General features: G+C 41.6%; 1 protein-coding gene across 1 annotated transcript; it reads left to right on the plus strand.

Annotated features, from left to right (window-relative positions):
* Positions 1-3,211: 3,211 nt before the first annotated feature.
* Positions 3,212-13,252, plus strand: RBMX2 (RNA binding motif protein X-linked 2). Its single transcript, XM_055437794.2, has 6 exons — positions 3,212-3,276; positions 3,477-3,592; positions 4,721-4,772; positions 9,743-9,872; positions 11,491-11,668; positions 12,125-13,252. Exons 1-6 carry the CDS (start codon positions 3,212-3,214, stop codon positions 12,634-12,636), a joined length of 1,053 nt encoding a protein of 350 aa, XP_055293769.2. The 3' UTR covers positions 12,637-13,252.
* The last annotated feature ends 3,284 nt before the right edge of the window (positions 13,253-16,536 follow it).

Consider the following 16,536-nt stretch of genomic DNA (forward strand, 5'->3'; position numbering starts at 1 on the left):
CTGTCATCCCCTTGCCTGCTCCTCTCCAGCCAGTCTGGCATGCTTGTTGTTTCTAAAACACACTCCTGTCTCAGAACCTTTGCACGTACTGCTCCTGCTGCCTACAACACTCTTCTCCCAGATATCTCTGAGTGTTGTTCCTCATCTTCTTGTCGATCTCTGCCTTCACGTCACTTTACTGGGGAAGGGGCTCCTTTGACTGACACCATTTATAAAATAGCAACACTCTCCCACTCTCTGTCACCAAGGCTGCTTTATTTTTCCTTCATAGTATTTATCAAGACTGGATGTATATTCATGTAATTTTCCTTCTCCTCAATAAGAGTGTAAACTCCATAAGGACAGGAATTCCACTTCCCTTGATTGCTGTTATATCTCTAGCACTTATACCAGTGTCTAGCATATAATAGTTGCTCAATAAATATTTGTTGGATGGGTGAATAAAAGACAAAAGCAAGAAAATTAAGGTCATGCTCTTTCTGCCAAGGTAACATGGCAATAAAAATGTGATAAAGAAAAGATACCTGGATAAAAGTAAGAAAATGATAATGGTGTAGAAAGGGACAAAGGGAAAATAAAAGCCTCTTTCCCTTTACCCTCATCTGTTTCCATAAAGGTAACCATAGCTGTATTTTCAGTTTCATTAAGCAATAATTGTATTGTGTGCTTGCTATGTGTTTGAGGTTTGAGGTACTGAGAGCTTAAAGATGCAGTCTTTACCTTCTAGGACCTCACAGTCTTTCTGTGGGGAGAACATAAAAGAGCTGTGAAGGACTGCAGAGTTCAGAAGCAGGGGCTATCACTGCAGGCTGGTAAGGTCAGGAAAAGTCTCCTGAATGAGAAATGCTTTGACTGGAATTTGGAGCTCGGGTAGGTTTCAGTTAGAGACAGGTGAGTGGCACAGGGATACATGGATCTCTCCGAAGAGGTATCTAGGTTGGATAATGAAAGGGGCCCTTGAGATAACAGATGGAAGTGGAGCCTGGCTGAAACTGAGGCTTCATGGGGCAGGGGAACAGTTGGAGAAAAGACTGAAGAATATGGGCTGGGGCAGTTATAAGAGTACTGAAAGAGCTAGGAGGCATGTGATGATGACTCAGAATATCACTGAGAGTAGACAGGATGTGTTTGACAGCCACTGAAGTGGTGCAATCATTAGGAATTGGTGATTGGATAGATATCTTTGGGTAAATAGGAATAGGGAATACAAGCATGACATCCCTGCTTTTGAACATGGGCAACCAGGAAAATGGTGATAACATTCCCTGAAACAGAGAAGTCAGGAGGGAAAGTGTTTGCGGATGTAGTGTGGTGGTCAGAAGTGGAGAGATGAATTTGACTAGCCATATTGTTGAGCCTTTCCTTGAACATAGGGACTGCCTTCAATTTCCTTAGCATTACCCACTTAACCTAGAAATGAGCTCTGCATACAATGGGTGCTAAATGAATGTTATTGGTGAAGAAAGGAGTAGAAGCTGGGAGAGCCGAAAACCTTCCCAGTTTGCTTGGGACATCTCCATGGATGTACTTCCAATTGGTAGGAATTGGTAGGTAAGATGATGCCTAGAGATTTCCGTAAGTTGGAGTGGAAAGGGAATGAGAATCCAGAGGACCCTCTGAATTTAATGTCTGAGAGGAGGACCAGAGTTTGCCATCCCAGGTGTCTATTATTTGGTTGGTCTTACTCTCCTCTTTTGCTTCAACTTCCTTTTGAACTCTGATGACCAAGGCCTAGGTATTGCTCCAGTTCTCTCATTTCACAGTTGCTGGAAGAATTCAGCCAGATAATGCTGCAAGCTAGTTTACCACTTTGCAGTGACTACTTCAACCCTACAACTAGGCAACCTAAGGTTTCTAGGAGCAGATAAAACCCCTATGCAATCTGTCACTGTTTAGTTTTCATTGCCAATGTAATTCTACCAAGTTAATGAATAGCTGGATTGGAGTGGGGGAAGGGAAGAGACACAGAATGAATGAAGAGAAGCTGTCATTTATGGGCAGAGTCTGTTCTGCTTCTTAGCAAGACATTGGGTACATGGTGAGCCATTGAGGGTACAGTTATCATCATCACCGTCATCATCAAAATACTTTTACGAAGTGCCTAGTTTCAGGGGTTCTGAGCCAGGCCTACACAGAGAATACACAGCTCTGGAATTTCACTTTTAGACCATGCGTGGTCTAAGACCAGATACTGATGTGAACATGTGCAAGATGGATTTAAATCCTCAATATGGTTTATTTACACATTATATGTCACCACTTCTTCCATAGGTTCCTGATTATTTCTTGAGTGAAATCTATATAGCAGATATATCCTGTGTGCTCAATGATATCATCAGCTCTTTGAAGGCAAAGAACCGAACCTTACAATTCTGTCTACAGACCTGCTGCACAGAACATATATAGATGCTCAGTATGGATTCATAAATCAACCAGACCTGATGGGTAGACAGAGTACCTTTTAAACCATTAATATTTAACTCCTTTGAACCTCAGTTTCTTCTATAAAATGGAGAGAATAATTGTATCACAGACATCACAGGGCTGTTGTGAGGACAGAAAGCCAATGCATATAAATTGATTAGCACACAATTTAGTATTGTCTGCTCAACTGTTAGCTATTTATTTAACAATACGAATTTCTACCTCCCGTAGGAGACTGTGGAAAAGGGGTAGCAGCTTTTCACACAAATCTGGGTATTCAATTCAGCCTACGGCGGTATACTTGTCAGTTGCCTATGCATTGGGATTTGAGAGGAAAAAAAAGATTCACCCTCTCAGATATCTTTACTTTTCTGCCGTCACTTCTGAACAAGGATGCTTTGTTGGGGGTGCGCGTTTGAGTTACTGACTGGGAGTGAAGGATGGAGGCGGAATTTGACTGGAAGCAAAGGCTAGGACTCAAGTCGCCATATCAGGCACTTTTTCAGTCTTAATTCAGCAAACATTTGCAGCTAACCTAACCAATGCCAGGTGTCGTCCAGGAGCCAAAAGTCCTGGAACAGACCTGGCTCTCATCCTTACCCAATTTTACGGAGGAACGTACGAATGGACCAGATAAAAACTCTCTGATTAAAGAGCGAGTTCCACCAAACACAGAAAGCTGCTTCTAGCTCTAGGGCTCAGGTGCTTCGCCTCCGGCGCGCCAGTGCTCTTCCGGCGCGGCGCAAGCTCCGCGGCAACCAATGGGCGCGAGGCGCCGGGACCGCGCATGCGTCTTTCGGCTTCTGCCGGAAGTCGCTTCCTAGGTTCTGAGCCCAAACCCGCGGAGATGAAGTAAGGCCTCAACTGTCCTCTGAGGGGGGGTCGGGGGAACTGGTGCCCGGGGGCAGCCCACCGGGGTTGAGGTGGTAGAGCATCTGCGGGGCTGACGGGCGGGAGAGGCGCGGAGTCTAGAAAATTAGTCTCTCGGTTTTGTTCTGTTTTACCTCAGGCCGGGGCGCGCTTACATGTCCGCTTTCCCTTCCGGTTTACAGCCCTTTAACTAAAGTGAAGCTGATTAATGAGCTGAATGAGCGTGAGGTTCAACTAGGGGTGGCGGAGAAGGTGTCTTGGCACAACGAGTACAAGGACAGCGCTTGGATCTTCCTGGGTGAGGCCCACGTTTTCCTCTCGTAGGGCTCCTCCTTCTCTCCTGCCCTGCTGCCTAACATTTCAGCGTTCCCGTCTTTCATTCCTTCCGACGTTCACCACCCACATTTATTCCCTTCCGCTGTCTCCCTGTAAATACGTTTTCCTTGTCTGTTTTCTCCCCATTTCTAGTTTGCTCTCTCTGCCAAGTCATTACTCATAATAGGTACTGCCGGCCGTTCACTGTGCTGAGAATCGTGCCACTTGGTTTCTCAGAGACCGTTATTATCATCCCCCTGTCCCTCCCCATTTATAGAACTAAAGAAACAGGTGCAGAGAAGTCAATGACTTCAGGTCACATAGCTTAGGAAGTGGAACAGCCAGAACTATGGGACTCTAGAACTCATGGTCTTAGCCCCTATCTCTTATTACTGCCAGCTCCCTCCCCTCCTCATTCTCCTTCCCTCAGAGTTTATTTTCCTCATCTAATTATCTCCTGCCTTCTATCCATGGCCATATCACCATCTCTATATTCACTTTGTGTCATATGCGGTAATTTGACAATTTATTCAAAGAGGTTATTGCACCAGACATTATGTTAAGCATTTTATTTCCGTTTATTTAACTATTATAACAATTCTGTGAAGTTAGAACTGTAATATCTTCATTCTATTGATGCTATTGATGAGGAAGGAAACATTTGCAGGGAAATTTATTTCCTGTGAAATGCTTAACAATTGACTTTATAATCCTTAGTCTTTGTGAAGTGGGGTTAATATTTGCATGTTTAAACTGATTTTGGACGTTAGCTGTGAATTTGCAGATAGAGAGCACATGAGTTCAAGATATGTTTTTGGAAGCCAAGTTTTGTGCTGGAAGCTATCTGCCTTGTCCAGAAGATTTTGGGTGTGAGGGGGGTTAGTTTGGTTAGGGGTGACCCCAGCTTTTCCACTCAAAGTTAATCACTCAATTTTTTGTATTACTGCTGCATTTTCTGTGTGTTTCTGTCATTGCATTAGACTAGGTTCTTTGAGGGAAGGCCCTGTTGCTTATTCTGATTTGCATCCCAGTGCCTGGCCTAGTGCATACATGGTACATAGTAGACAGTTGCTAAGAGTTTGCTGAACTGAAATGTGTTTTTCTTTTTAAGGGGGACTTCCTTATGAACTGACTGAAGGGGACATCATCTGTGTGTTCTCACAGTAAGTCACCTTTATTTTCTTCTTTTTAGTGAGTCACTTTTTATTTCTTGCCTTCTGGGTCATCAGAGTAGTTTGCTTCCGTAATGCATTTTATGGCATCACAAAAGCCCATTTATTTTAACTCTAGACTGACTGGCCTCCCTGCATGGGGAGGCCTGGAGCTTCTGTTCTAGTCTAGATTAGTCCCAGTACATGGTTCTGGAACTCTCCAATGTGTCAAATCCAAGAAGTTGGTTGATACAGGAGCCTGTCTTGGAGATTCTGGTCTATTTTTATTGTCTTTTCACTGAAGCCTACACTGGAACAGACTGGAACTCCTAGGAAGGTACTCTGTTGGCCCATCTCCTTGGGCTCTTATAAACTAGTGGTAACTCATGATCATGGGGCCATTTTGGGCCCACACCTGTGTGGCACTGTAGGATTAGGGCAAAGCACAGAGGAACTGGGAAAAAAGCAAAAGGTTTAGGCAGTAGTATTTTTCGTTGTTGTTGTTTGTTTCTAGTTGAGTGTGAGGTTAGTGAGCAGAGCCAGTCTCTTTAACTGGAGACTGAGAATCACAGGCTGATGAGGGATAAGAATGAATAGGAGAGTCTTATGTTCTTCATTCTGCTACGGGATGATAGCAGCAGCACTAGGTGGGAGAGAGTCTTGGCAGCTCACACTAGTAGTGGCAGCTGGTAGGAGAGGGGTTGGGTACAACCCCAAAGCTACACAGAGTAGTTAGTCCATAGGTGCCAGAAGGCCATGGCAGTTCAGAGCAGCAGAGAGCCATGACCCCTGGACTGTGGAGTCCTTAGGCAGAAGATCATGATAAAAGAGGTTGGGCAAGCAGACAGTGGCTGGCACACCCTTGCAGAGGCATTGCCATGACAGGGAATGGTTGGACCATCCAGTGGGCAGAGGTCCCTGGCTGTTTGGTTGGGCCATATATAGGACAGAAGGCCGTGGGAAAGAAATTGGGCAAGAAAAAGGCCATGGTAGAGGGCCCTGGCAGGGCCTGAGGCTGCTTTTTCCAACTCTTGGGTATTGGGAAGTTCACAGTAGGTACAGCCTATAACTTCCACGCCTTTGTGGTAGCTCTGCCTAGTCCAGTCTTCTACCTGGGAGCTGTTTTTGTCTTATTTGCATTGAGTGATGATCACTAGTGTGTGTGTTTATTCCAGTTCTCTGTTTTGGCTCCAAACATTGCTCTCCATGAAGATTGCCTGTGTCACTGTTAACAGTGGCTTTCAAAAAATATTTTGTTTTCTGATTATCAGAGTAATGTATAGTTGTTGTAGAACATTTGGGAAAAAGAAAAAAGTATGAAGAATAAAATAAGAATGTACTTTAAGGAAAAAATGTTAACATCTTTGTGTATTTATTGTCTTCTTTTCAATGTTGGGCATTATTTCCAATATTTTGCTGTTATGAAATATACTGCAGTGTACATTGTGATATATACATCTTTGTATGCCTCCCTGATGGTTTCCTTCATGAAATTAATTTATAAACATTGTCAAATTATCAGTTTTCACTCTGACTGGAATGCTCATTTTCCTGAATCCTAATCAGTAATGGTTATTTTAAGAAAATATTGCCATATGACTTCTCATTATTATTTTACTTTGCCTTTGTTTTATCATCAGGGAGGTTGAACATCTCTTCATAGATTTATAGGCCCTTTTTCTTTGTAAATTGTCTATTAAGATCATTTGCCTGTTTTTTCCCTGTTAGTGTGTTCCTCATTTTCTTACTGATTTTACAAGAGCCCTTCATGTATTAAGGATATTAACTTATTGTTTTTAACACTTTATCATGTATTGTATTACTGTGGACTTATTTTTTAAATTTGATGTGTTATACTACATTGCCATTATTATTATTTCTTGATGCTCAAACTGTCCCAGTTTGGTCTGTAGTTATCCTGTCAGGCCAGCTCCTGTATTCTTTTTTCTTTTACTTTTTATTTTGAAATACTTGAAATAATTTCTGGGTTAAAACAGGAAAGTTATGAAATAGAATAAAGAATACCTATATTCCCTTTATTCAGAGTCCACAAATGTTAGCATTTTATCACATTTGCTTTATTATTTCTCTCCACCTATATGCATATTATTTTTTTTCTGAACCATTTGAGGGTCAATTGCAGACATGATGCACATTTACCCCTAAATTCTTCAGTGTGTATTTCCCAAAATACCGGGACATTTAACTTCAGGATAGTGATCAAATTCAGGAAATCAACACTCTTACACTGTTCTCTAATCTATAGACTTTATTTGACTTCCAGTTGTCCTGATAATGTCATTTATAGCAAAAGGAAAAAAAAATGGCTTTCTAGCCTTAATCTGTGATGTAAATTGCAGACGTTTTCTCCTAGTTTGTCATTTGACTTTGCTTATTGTGATTTTTTTTTCTTGGCAAAAGTATTTTTAAATTTTTATGCGTTCATTTATTCATATGTTTAAATAGTCTTATGGTAACATTGACTTTTTAGGGGATGTACAGTCCTATGAGATTTTTTTTAATACTTGAACAGATTTGTGTAATCACCCTCACGATTAGGATGAAGGACAATTCCATCATCCCTCAAACTCCCTCATGCTGTTCCTGTATAGTCTGTCCTCTAAGTATTTCATGTGGTCAAATTTATCAGTCTTTTATTGCTTCTGGATTTGAGTCATAATTAGAAAGTATTTCTCCCCACCCATCCACATTCTCTTCTAATACTTGCATGGTTTCAATTTTATGCATTGAAATCTCTGATCCACTTAGAGTTATTCTGATGTGTAGTGTGAGATATGGACCCAATTTCATATTTTTTCAAATGGCTATCTAGTTGTCCCAAGAGCATTTATTTAAAACTCCATATTTTCCCCCAGCAAATTGGAGTTTCACCCTTATACAGAAGTATTAACTTGGGAGGTGATTTTGATATCTTTATAATGTTGAGTCATCTTATGCAAGAAAAAGAGATGTCTTTATATTTATTGAAAATTGTGTTTGTGTCTTTCAGTAGTTTTTAAGAGTTTTCTTTGCATAGACCTTGTACATTGCTTGTTGTTAAATTTATAAGTATTTTATCTTTTTGTTGTTGCTGTTACAAATGGGGCTCCTCTTTCCTTATATCTTACAATTATTGTTTGTAAGAGGAAGTTTATTTTTGTTAACTTTATATCCTGTTATCCTACAGATTTGTTACATTGTTTGTTTTTATCATTGTTTGTCACTGCTTCTCTTGGGTTTTCTATATATATCATCATATATAATCTTCATACAGAGATAGCTTTACTTTTTCATTTTTTAATTTTTAAAATTAGAGTATAGTTGATTTAGAGTGTTGTATTAGTTTCTGCTGTGCAGCAAAATGAGTCAGTTATACATACACATATATTTACTCTTTTTTTATATCTGTTTTCTCCTGTCTAATTGCATGGGCCAATATCTATAATATTAAATAGTGTTAAATAGCTGAATACCATAGTTGAATCATTTCTAGTGTTCTTTTAAGTAAGATGGTAGATTTTGGGCTGAGGTATATGTATGTGATCATGTTATAACATTTCCATCAGTTACTATTGTATTTTTATGACTGTAGTTTTAAATTTATGAAGCTTTAACTTTTCTGGAATTAATTTTTATATAATGAGTAAGGTAGAATTTTTTCTGTTTTCTTTTTCATTGAATTATGTCTTTATTAACTTCCACCTACCTTCCTTAGATTCACTCTCCCCCGCTCCCCAGTGGCTTGTGGGATCTTAGTTCCCTGACCGGGGTTTGAACCTGGACCTTGGCAGTGAAAGCACCAAGTCCTGACCACTGTGCCTGCCAGGGAATTCCCCTTTCATTTTTAATTATAAAATTCTTTAATGTTACAGATTTTCCTGAGTGTGGTTTTAGCCACATCCTGTAAGTTTTGGTGGGCTTCCCTAGTAACTCAGACGGTAAAACATCTGCCTGCAATGCAGGAGACCTGGGTTCGATCCCTGGTTCAGGAAGATCCCCTGGAGAAGGAAATGGCAACCCACTCCAGTATTCTTGCCTGGAGAATTCCATGGACAGAGGAGCCTGGCGGACTATAGTGCATGGGGTCGCAAAGAGTCGGACAAGACTGAGCGACTAACATACATAGACACTAAGTTTTGATATATATTCCCATTTTTGTTGTTTTCTAAATAGTCTACCATGATTTCATTTTATTTCACTTTCTCTTTCATCCAGTAGTTAGCCTGGAGAATAGGTTTCAAGTTCTAGTTAGGGCATTTTTTGTTTTGAACTTATTGTTCCCAGCTGTTTCACATTATGATTGGAAAACATGGTCTGTGCTGTTTTTGGAGATGATTGAGGTTTACTTTGAGATCTAGTCTACAGTTAGTTCTAATATGTGTTTCATGGATTCTTGAGAAGAAACTCTTTTTGTACAATCGAATATATCTGTATATCTACTAGTCTGATGTTAATATTTTTAACAATGTAATTGTTATATTATTAAGTATATGTTTATTTGTAGTTATATAATTTTATATTAATTCTTCTGACTTATTTTTCTCAATTTTATGTCTTGTGAACTCAAAAGTGGTATGTTAAAATCTCTCATAACTTTCACTCTAAGTTGCTCTTTGTATTTTTAATTAAAATTTTGGACGTGTTAATTTATGTATAAAATTTCATGACTTCTATATTAGGACCTTTTTCTGTGTAAAAGAGCCCTCTTAGTCACATTTAAATGTTCTTTTTGGTTGGCCTTGAATTCATCTTTGATTTTAACACTACCACCCATTTTCTAAATTAGGTGTTCTTGATATATCTTTTTCTAACTTTTAATGATATATCTTTTTCTAACTTTTAATTTTTAACCTTTCTTTGTCATCTTGTTCTCAGTGTGTCTCCTGTACAGATTATATTATTTGAATTTTGTTTTTTTCATCCAATCTGAAAGTTTTTACATTTTAAATCAATAGTGTCTTACTCTTTTATAAATAAAATAGATATGGGGAGATTGTTAACATTAATCTGGTACGGGACAAGAAGACTGGGAAATCCAAAGGATTCTGTTTCCTCTGCTATGAAGACCAGAGGAGCACAATTCTGGCTGTTGACAATTTTAATGGGATCAAGGTGAGTATGCTTACTGAGCAGAACTTTTCCATTGTGTAGGGTTTCAGTTTCATTTCCCAGCTGATGACTACAGGCTCAAGGGCAGTACTGGTCAGCTGGGTTGCAGAGGTGTGGGGACATGCAGACTGGGAAATGACCCCAGGAAATAATTCCGTTGGCTCATGACCCTGTCAACACACATTTCTTTTCCCCATCTCTTAGCAAGCTATGTCCTCTGGAGCATAGGTACCATGACCCCCCACTCCCCTTCATCTTGCACCCAACCAGGCATCTGTTTTTCACCTTTTCTTCCTCACACTCCACTCTCATTTCTGCTGTATTGGAGAGCAAAGAGACTAGCAAACACTGCTGTTTCATGCTGTCCTGTATCAGGGAATTTGGGGTTCTATCATGGTTTCGTGGCTGAGGACATAGCCATGTGTGTCTCTCGTATGTCTCCATTAACTTGTCAGTACTGGGCCCTGAAAATTCTCTAGTTAAAATCTGATGACAAATTCTGTGAAAGTAACTCATTCTGAAGTTTTCTGTCCTCTACTCTGTCTCCTCCACCCTTGTAAGTGAGACAGGGTGAATGATGACATGAGAGTGAGATATGAGAAGGGGAGGGGGCAAGTCAGGGTTATCTATGCTCCATATGCTCCCTGTGCTCATTTAGGAAAAGCACTGCCATTGAATGAGCATTGTCACAGATTGTAAGGGTGACTCTTGACTTGGAGAATTTGTCACTGATTGCACCAGCAGTGAAAGGAAGTCACCATAAAAGGTGACTTTATTCCACCTTTTATGGTGGAATGGGATAGGTGAAAGTACTCAGGCTTAGGGGTAAGAGTAAAAACTTGCTCTTGAATGGAACAGTAAAAGCCAGACATTTCAAATTTCTGATGGCATTGCCTGTAGAGTAAGTCTGTATCTGCCTGAATGTTTTTGTTTTAAGTGAGGGTTTAATTTTTTGTTGTTCACCTGGAGAGTTGTGATTCGCAGTGATAGTATCAGCATGAGCCAGTGGTTCCAGTATGGTGGGGGTGGAGCAAGGAGGGAGGGCTTAAGAGAAAAGAAAGTAGTCCTGTCTAGATTCCTTACCCCCTCCCAGCTATTGTTCTGCTTTGGCCTCATCCAGTTGTGTTGAGAAAGCAGCTGTAGCGTTGAGCTGAATTTTAGGAATTCCCTTTAGCTTCCAGGCTTTTTCACAGTGTGTTTCACTGTAAATTGTGTTACAGATGGAAGGTAATTCATGTTTGTGCATCTAAACTCTTGCAGTTTTCCATGCTGCTTATGCTTTGGGACAGTACTTGCTAGGCTCCTTTCACTTCATGGCACACTTATAACATGGAGATATTTATATAGAACTCTGGGATAAACTGATGAGGCTCCCAGGATCTCCAGCTGGCTCAAGCTCCACCTGACTGCCCCCAGGGCTGAGTGAATATGTAGGGATGTGTGCTGTGACACGTCCAGTTGAGCAGGTCTGCTTTTGAGATTTTCTGAGAAACAGAATTAGCAAGAGGGTAATGGGAATGGTTCAAACCATGGATTTCTGCAGCTGGGTTCAAATAGATAGAAGGCTGTGTTTTGTAGCAAATAGTTAGCTATCTGCTAAAGCATTGCCCGTCTGTCTTAGATCAAAGGAAGAACTATCCGAGTGGATCATGTATCTAACTATCGAGTTCCTAAGGAGTCAGAAGAAATGGATGAGGTAACCAGAGAGCTGCAGGAGAGGGGCTGTGGGGCTCATACTCCTCCACCAAGTTCATCTGAGGGCTCTGAAGATGACAAACCCACCAAAAAACACAAAAAAGGTAAATGGTTAAGGCCCATGAGAAGATTTTGGGTAGGCTTAGTATTTGCTCTTCTTAGCCTTCACTGAGAGTTGGTAGTCAGTTCTCAAGTGTGAAGGGGGCGGGTGTGGGGAACCTTACTTTAACTGGGAAAGGAGAAGTATCAGCAGAAGACTAATGCTGTGGGCTAAATTCTGGCCACCAAAATGCATATATTGAAGTCCTAACCCTCTGGTACCTAAAAATGTGACTGTTTGGAGGTAGGATCTTTAGAGAGAGAATTAAGAGCTGGAGTTGCCTTATACAGCAACCTGACATACTAAGGGTGACAGACATCCAGCTTGGATTCTTGGAGGCACTTTTCTAGAAGTAGAGACCATGAATGTTTCATGCTGCTGCCAAGCATGCTTTCCTTTGTATATCCTCCATCTTTTCCATCTTCTTTTTCTTACTGATTGTGCCCCTCTTTTCCTCCAGACAGAAAGGAAAAAAAGAAAAAAAAGAAAGACAAAGAGAAGACTGGCCGGGAGATACAGGCAGAACAGCCAGCGTCCTCTTCATTGCCCAGAAGCAAGATGATAAAGGAAAAGGATGACCCTGGCTCTAAAAAGCACAGTGGCAAGCACTCAGAGAAGGCAGAGAAGGGTCAGAAGTCAGAGTCCAGGGAGGTGCGGAAGTCCCACCCCAGTTCCCCTGAGGTCAGGACGACCTGCCATGGTGGAACGGAGGACCGAGAGCAGGAGCCAAGGAAGGAGAAGTCCAAGCACGAACACAGGTCATCAAGCAGGAGGGAAGAGAGAGAAGACAGGCACAGGGAGAGAGACAGAGGTCGAAGCTCAGACATGCATTCCAGACGGCATGACAGGCGCTCTGAGGGGTGTAGTCACAGGAGTAGAAGTAGGAGCCAAGATAAATCCCACCGGCACAAAAGGTCCCGGCACTCCCGGGACCGGGAGTCCTCTAATCCCAGGGAGCGCAGGCATCACTGATGCCACAGCCTGTTCAGCTATTTAGCATGATAGAATTAAAAATGAACTGTATTTTTCAAATACAATGAAATTCAGTTATTCTTTTACTATTTTTACATGTAAAGTTTCTGAGAATGAATTCTTTTGATCCCTTGAGTGTAAGAATCATCAAGAGAGCTCTAGTTTTTAACAGCTAAATGTCCTGGATTTTTGAGCAGAATCCATTGTCCCTGGAAATATACTTGGTACTTACCAGAGCATGTACCTAAATCTGGGTTCATAAATATGGCCGTTGAATTCATGACCCCAATTTATGATGAAATGGCCAAGAAGGGGAAATACCAGACAGTTCTAGAATTCCAGTCTTTGTGCTACATGTTAAGAACCTTTCCAGTTGGCAGCTATAACCACTGAGCAGAGAAGTGTGGCTTAACTAGGTTCAGACAGGTTGCTATGAATGTGATAAGGATTCTTAACATCAGCCTGCTCCTTCCTTATTTTTGCCTACCTGCCCCCTGTTTTTTGAAATTGTAGACATCTGTTTTTAAATTTTGCTGTGTTTTGGTTGATAGGTCTACATTTTTTTCCTTATAACTTATTTATTTATTTTACTGAGAATAAATTCACATGAAATGAACCATTAAAAATGTATTTATTTTTTAATTTAAGGATAATTGCTCTACAGAATTTTGTTTTCTGTCAAACATCAGCATGAATCAGCCATAGGTGTACATATGTCCCCTCCCTCTTGAGCCTCCCATCTCCCTCCCCATCCCAACCCTCTAGGTTGATACAGAGCCCCTGTTTGAGTTCCCTGAGACATAAAAGTAAAGTCCCATTGGCTATCTATTTTACATATGTTATTGAAAGTTTCCATGTTACTTTCTGTACATCTCACCCTCTCCTCCCCTCTCGCTGTGTCCATAAGTCTGTTTTCTATGTTTCTCCATGTCTGCCTTGCAAATTCATCAGTACCATCTTTCTAGATTCCATATATATGCGTTAGTATATGATATTTATCTTGAAATTAACCATTTTAAAGGGAACATTCAGTGCAGTTTGGTACATTGATAGTGTTATAAAACCACTAACCCTATCTAGTTCCAAAATATTTTCATCACCCCAAAATGAAACCCTATATACCCATTAAGCAGCTCCTCCCCATCCCCTCCTCCTCCTTGTCCCTGGCAACTACCAATCTGCTTTCAATTCCTGTAGATTTACCTATTTTGGACATTTCATATAAGTGGAATTGTACATGTGGCCTTTTGTGTTTGGTGCCTTTCACTTAGTATAATATTTTTGAGGTGCATCCATATTGTATCAGTGAAAGTGTTACTCTGCTGCTGCTAAGTCACTTCAGTCGTGTCCGACTCTGTGCGACCCCATAGACGGCAGCCCGCCAGGCTCCTCCATCCCTGGGATTCTCCAGGCAAGAACACTGGAGTGGGTTGCCATTCCCTTCTCCAGATAACCTCATTCGTTTTTGTGGATAATGTCCCACTGTATGTATATTCCTGAATGGATAGACATGTGGGTTGTTTCCACCTTTTGGCTAACCAGCTCTCATGTTCCAGGGTATACCAACCTGCTTCTGTGCTTAGTCTGCTTTTCGAGTAGCTGCCCTTGGTGATGTGGGAACACTTTGTCAGCTCCATTGCATATCTGTCTCGTCTGCTGGGTAGTTCTTTCTCATTTTGAGATTCTTTTTATTTATTTATTTTATTCTATTTATTTATTTAATCAATCCTTTGAGTTTGATAGGAACAGTCCACAAAACCTTAATACCTCTGCTGAATTATTAAAATGGAATTTCTGACACTGTAAAACAGAGAACTAGAGCTTTAATACGGAGAAGGCAATGGCAAGCCACTCCAGTACTATTGCCTAGAAAATCCCATGGATGGAGGAGCCTGGTAGGCTGCAGTCCGTGGGGTCGCTAAGGGTCGGACATGACTGAGTGACTTCACTTTCACACATTGGAGAAGGAAATGGCAACCCACTCCAGTGTTCTTGCCTGGAGAATCCCAGGGACGGGGGAGCCTGGTGGGCTTCCGTCTGTGGGGTCACACAGAGTCGGACACGACTGAAGTGACTTAGCAGCAGCAGCAGAGCTTTAATAGTTAATGTTCTAAGTTAGATTAACTGGTGTGTGTGTATGGGTCCTAGATGACACGTGCAAGAAATTTGGTGGTTGGGATGTCCATGAAGGAGAGTGGGGAGGGAGCTGGTGGAGATTGGGAAAGCTGTCAGATTATGACGTATGTCTTAACTTCTGGAGAAGAAAGGGAGGGAAAGAAGGAAGTTACATAGAAAAAGTCTTAAGACTGCAGTGGAGTTCTAAGAATATTTCAGCAAGACCAGTGGTGAGCCCTTGATCAAGTGTCACCTGTCAGAGGAGTCCCAGTAGATGAGCCTTGGTAAACAAGTATCCTGGCTGCTGGACCTCCGTCAGCCATCATGACCACTCTGCTCGTGTCCATCATGCCAGTTGTGTAGTAACTAACGAAGGCCCCTGCATCTGGCTGAGTCATTGTGTCTGCCTGGTGGTTCAGTGCCTCTTCCATAACAGATGTTTTCTGGTGGTGGTTAACATATGATGCAGAAATCTTCACACTTTGCATGCTCCCATGTGTCAGTCCATGGCCTTTGCATCAGATCGCCTTGTCTCTGATCTTCCAGCTCTTTTCCTTCCAGGCTTCCAATTGGATGGTCAAGCCATTGGCCACTTCCAGGAGTCTTATGTATTCAATAAACGGTCTCACTTTGGGTCACTTTTTCCATACCAAGTCAGGTGCCCTGCTTGTTGTTCCGTCCACTGGGAAAATGTTCCTTCTCCCCCGTGAACATATCTGCTGTTATATAGATACCACCCATCTTTATTTTGTACTTAGATATTGAGTGCTGGCCCATCTGTAAACCAGGCTCAAGATGTTTCCTCCTTCAGCTGGTCATACAGGAATCCCCATATGGCCATAGGTGCAGAGTTACCACAGAGCCTACTGCTGTCTGCATCATTCAGGTGTTTAACAGCAGTGCTGATCTAATGCATCTACATGGAATATGTATTTGATTTATGTATCAATTAGGGTTTTTTCAGAGAAACAGGGTATACATATATGTATGTGTATATATATACATACGCCATATATATCTTGCATCCAGTATTCAAATGTCTGGCTATTCTTGCCCCAGTGTACATACACCCAAATGAGTGGCTTTAGGTCCCTTCATTAGTTGGTTCTGGGAGAAGCATTACATGGCATTGTCCTTCCTTCTAGGGGCCCAGCTACCTCTTCTAGATCTGAGGATGGGCTGATGTCTGGAAATTGAGCAAGTAATTTGGACTTTTTATTGGGGAGAACCTCCTTCGGCCCTGTTTCTCCACTTTTGCCTTTTTCAACTTGTAGATCTTGAGTGATAACCCTTGGTGGCTCTCTGTATTGCTTCTAGGGACACCATGGTCCATTTACGCCATTTCCATGAGTCCATGTGGGTGAAGCCCGCTTGGCTGCCCTTCTGACCTTGAGGTTCACTTTAGTATTTGTGTCTTCCTGGCTTCTGGTGGATAAGCACCGCTCAGTTCAGTTCAGTTACTCAGTCATGTCTGACTCTTTGCAACCCTGTGGACTGAAGCACACCAGGCTTCCCTGTCCATCACCAACTGGAGCTTGCTCAAACTCATGTCCATCGAGTCAGTGATGCCATCCATCTCATCCTCTGTTGCCCTCTTCTCCTCCCGCTGTCCATCTTTCCCAGCATCAAGGGGCTTTTCTAATGAGTCAGCTCTTTGCATCAGGTGGCCACAGTATTGGAACCTCAGCTTCAGCATCAGTCCTTCCAATACTATTCAGAATTGATTTCCTTTAGGATTGACTGGTTTGATCTCCTTGCAGTCCAGGGGACTCTCAAGAGTCTTCT

The sequence above is a fragment of the Moschus berezovskii genome, chromosome X, assembly GCF_049115385.1.
Source record: "Moschus berezovskii isolate FMDL1 chromosome X, NW_MosBer_1.0, whole genome shotgun sequence".
Taxonomy (NCBI): domain Eukaryota; kingdom Metazoa; phylum Chordata; class Mammalia; order Artiodactyla; family Moschidae; genus Moschus; species Moschus berezovskii.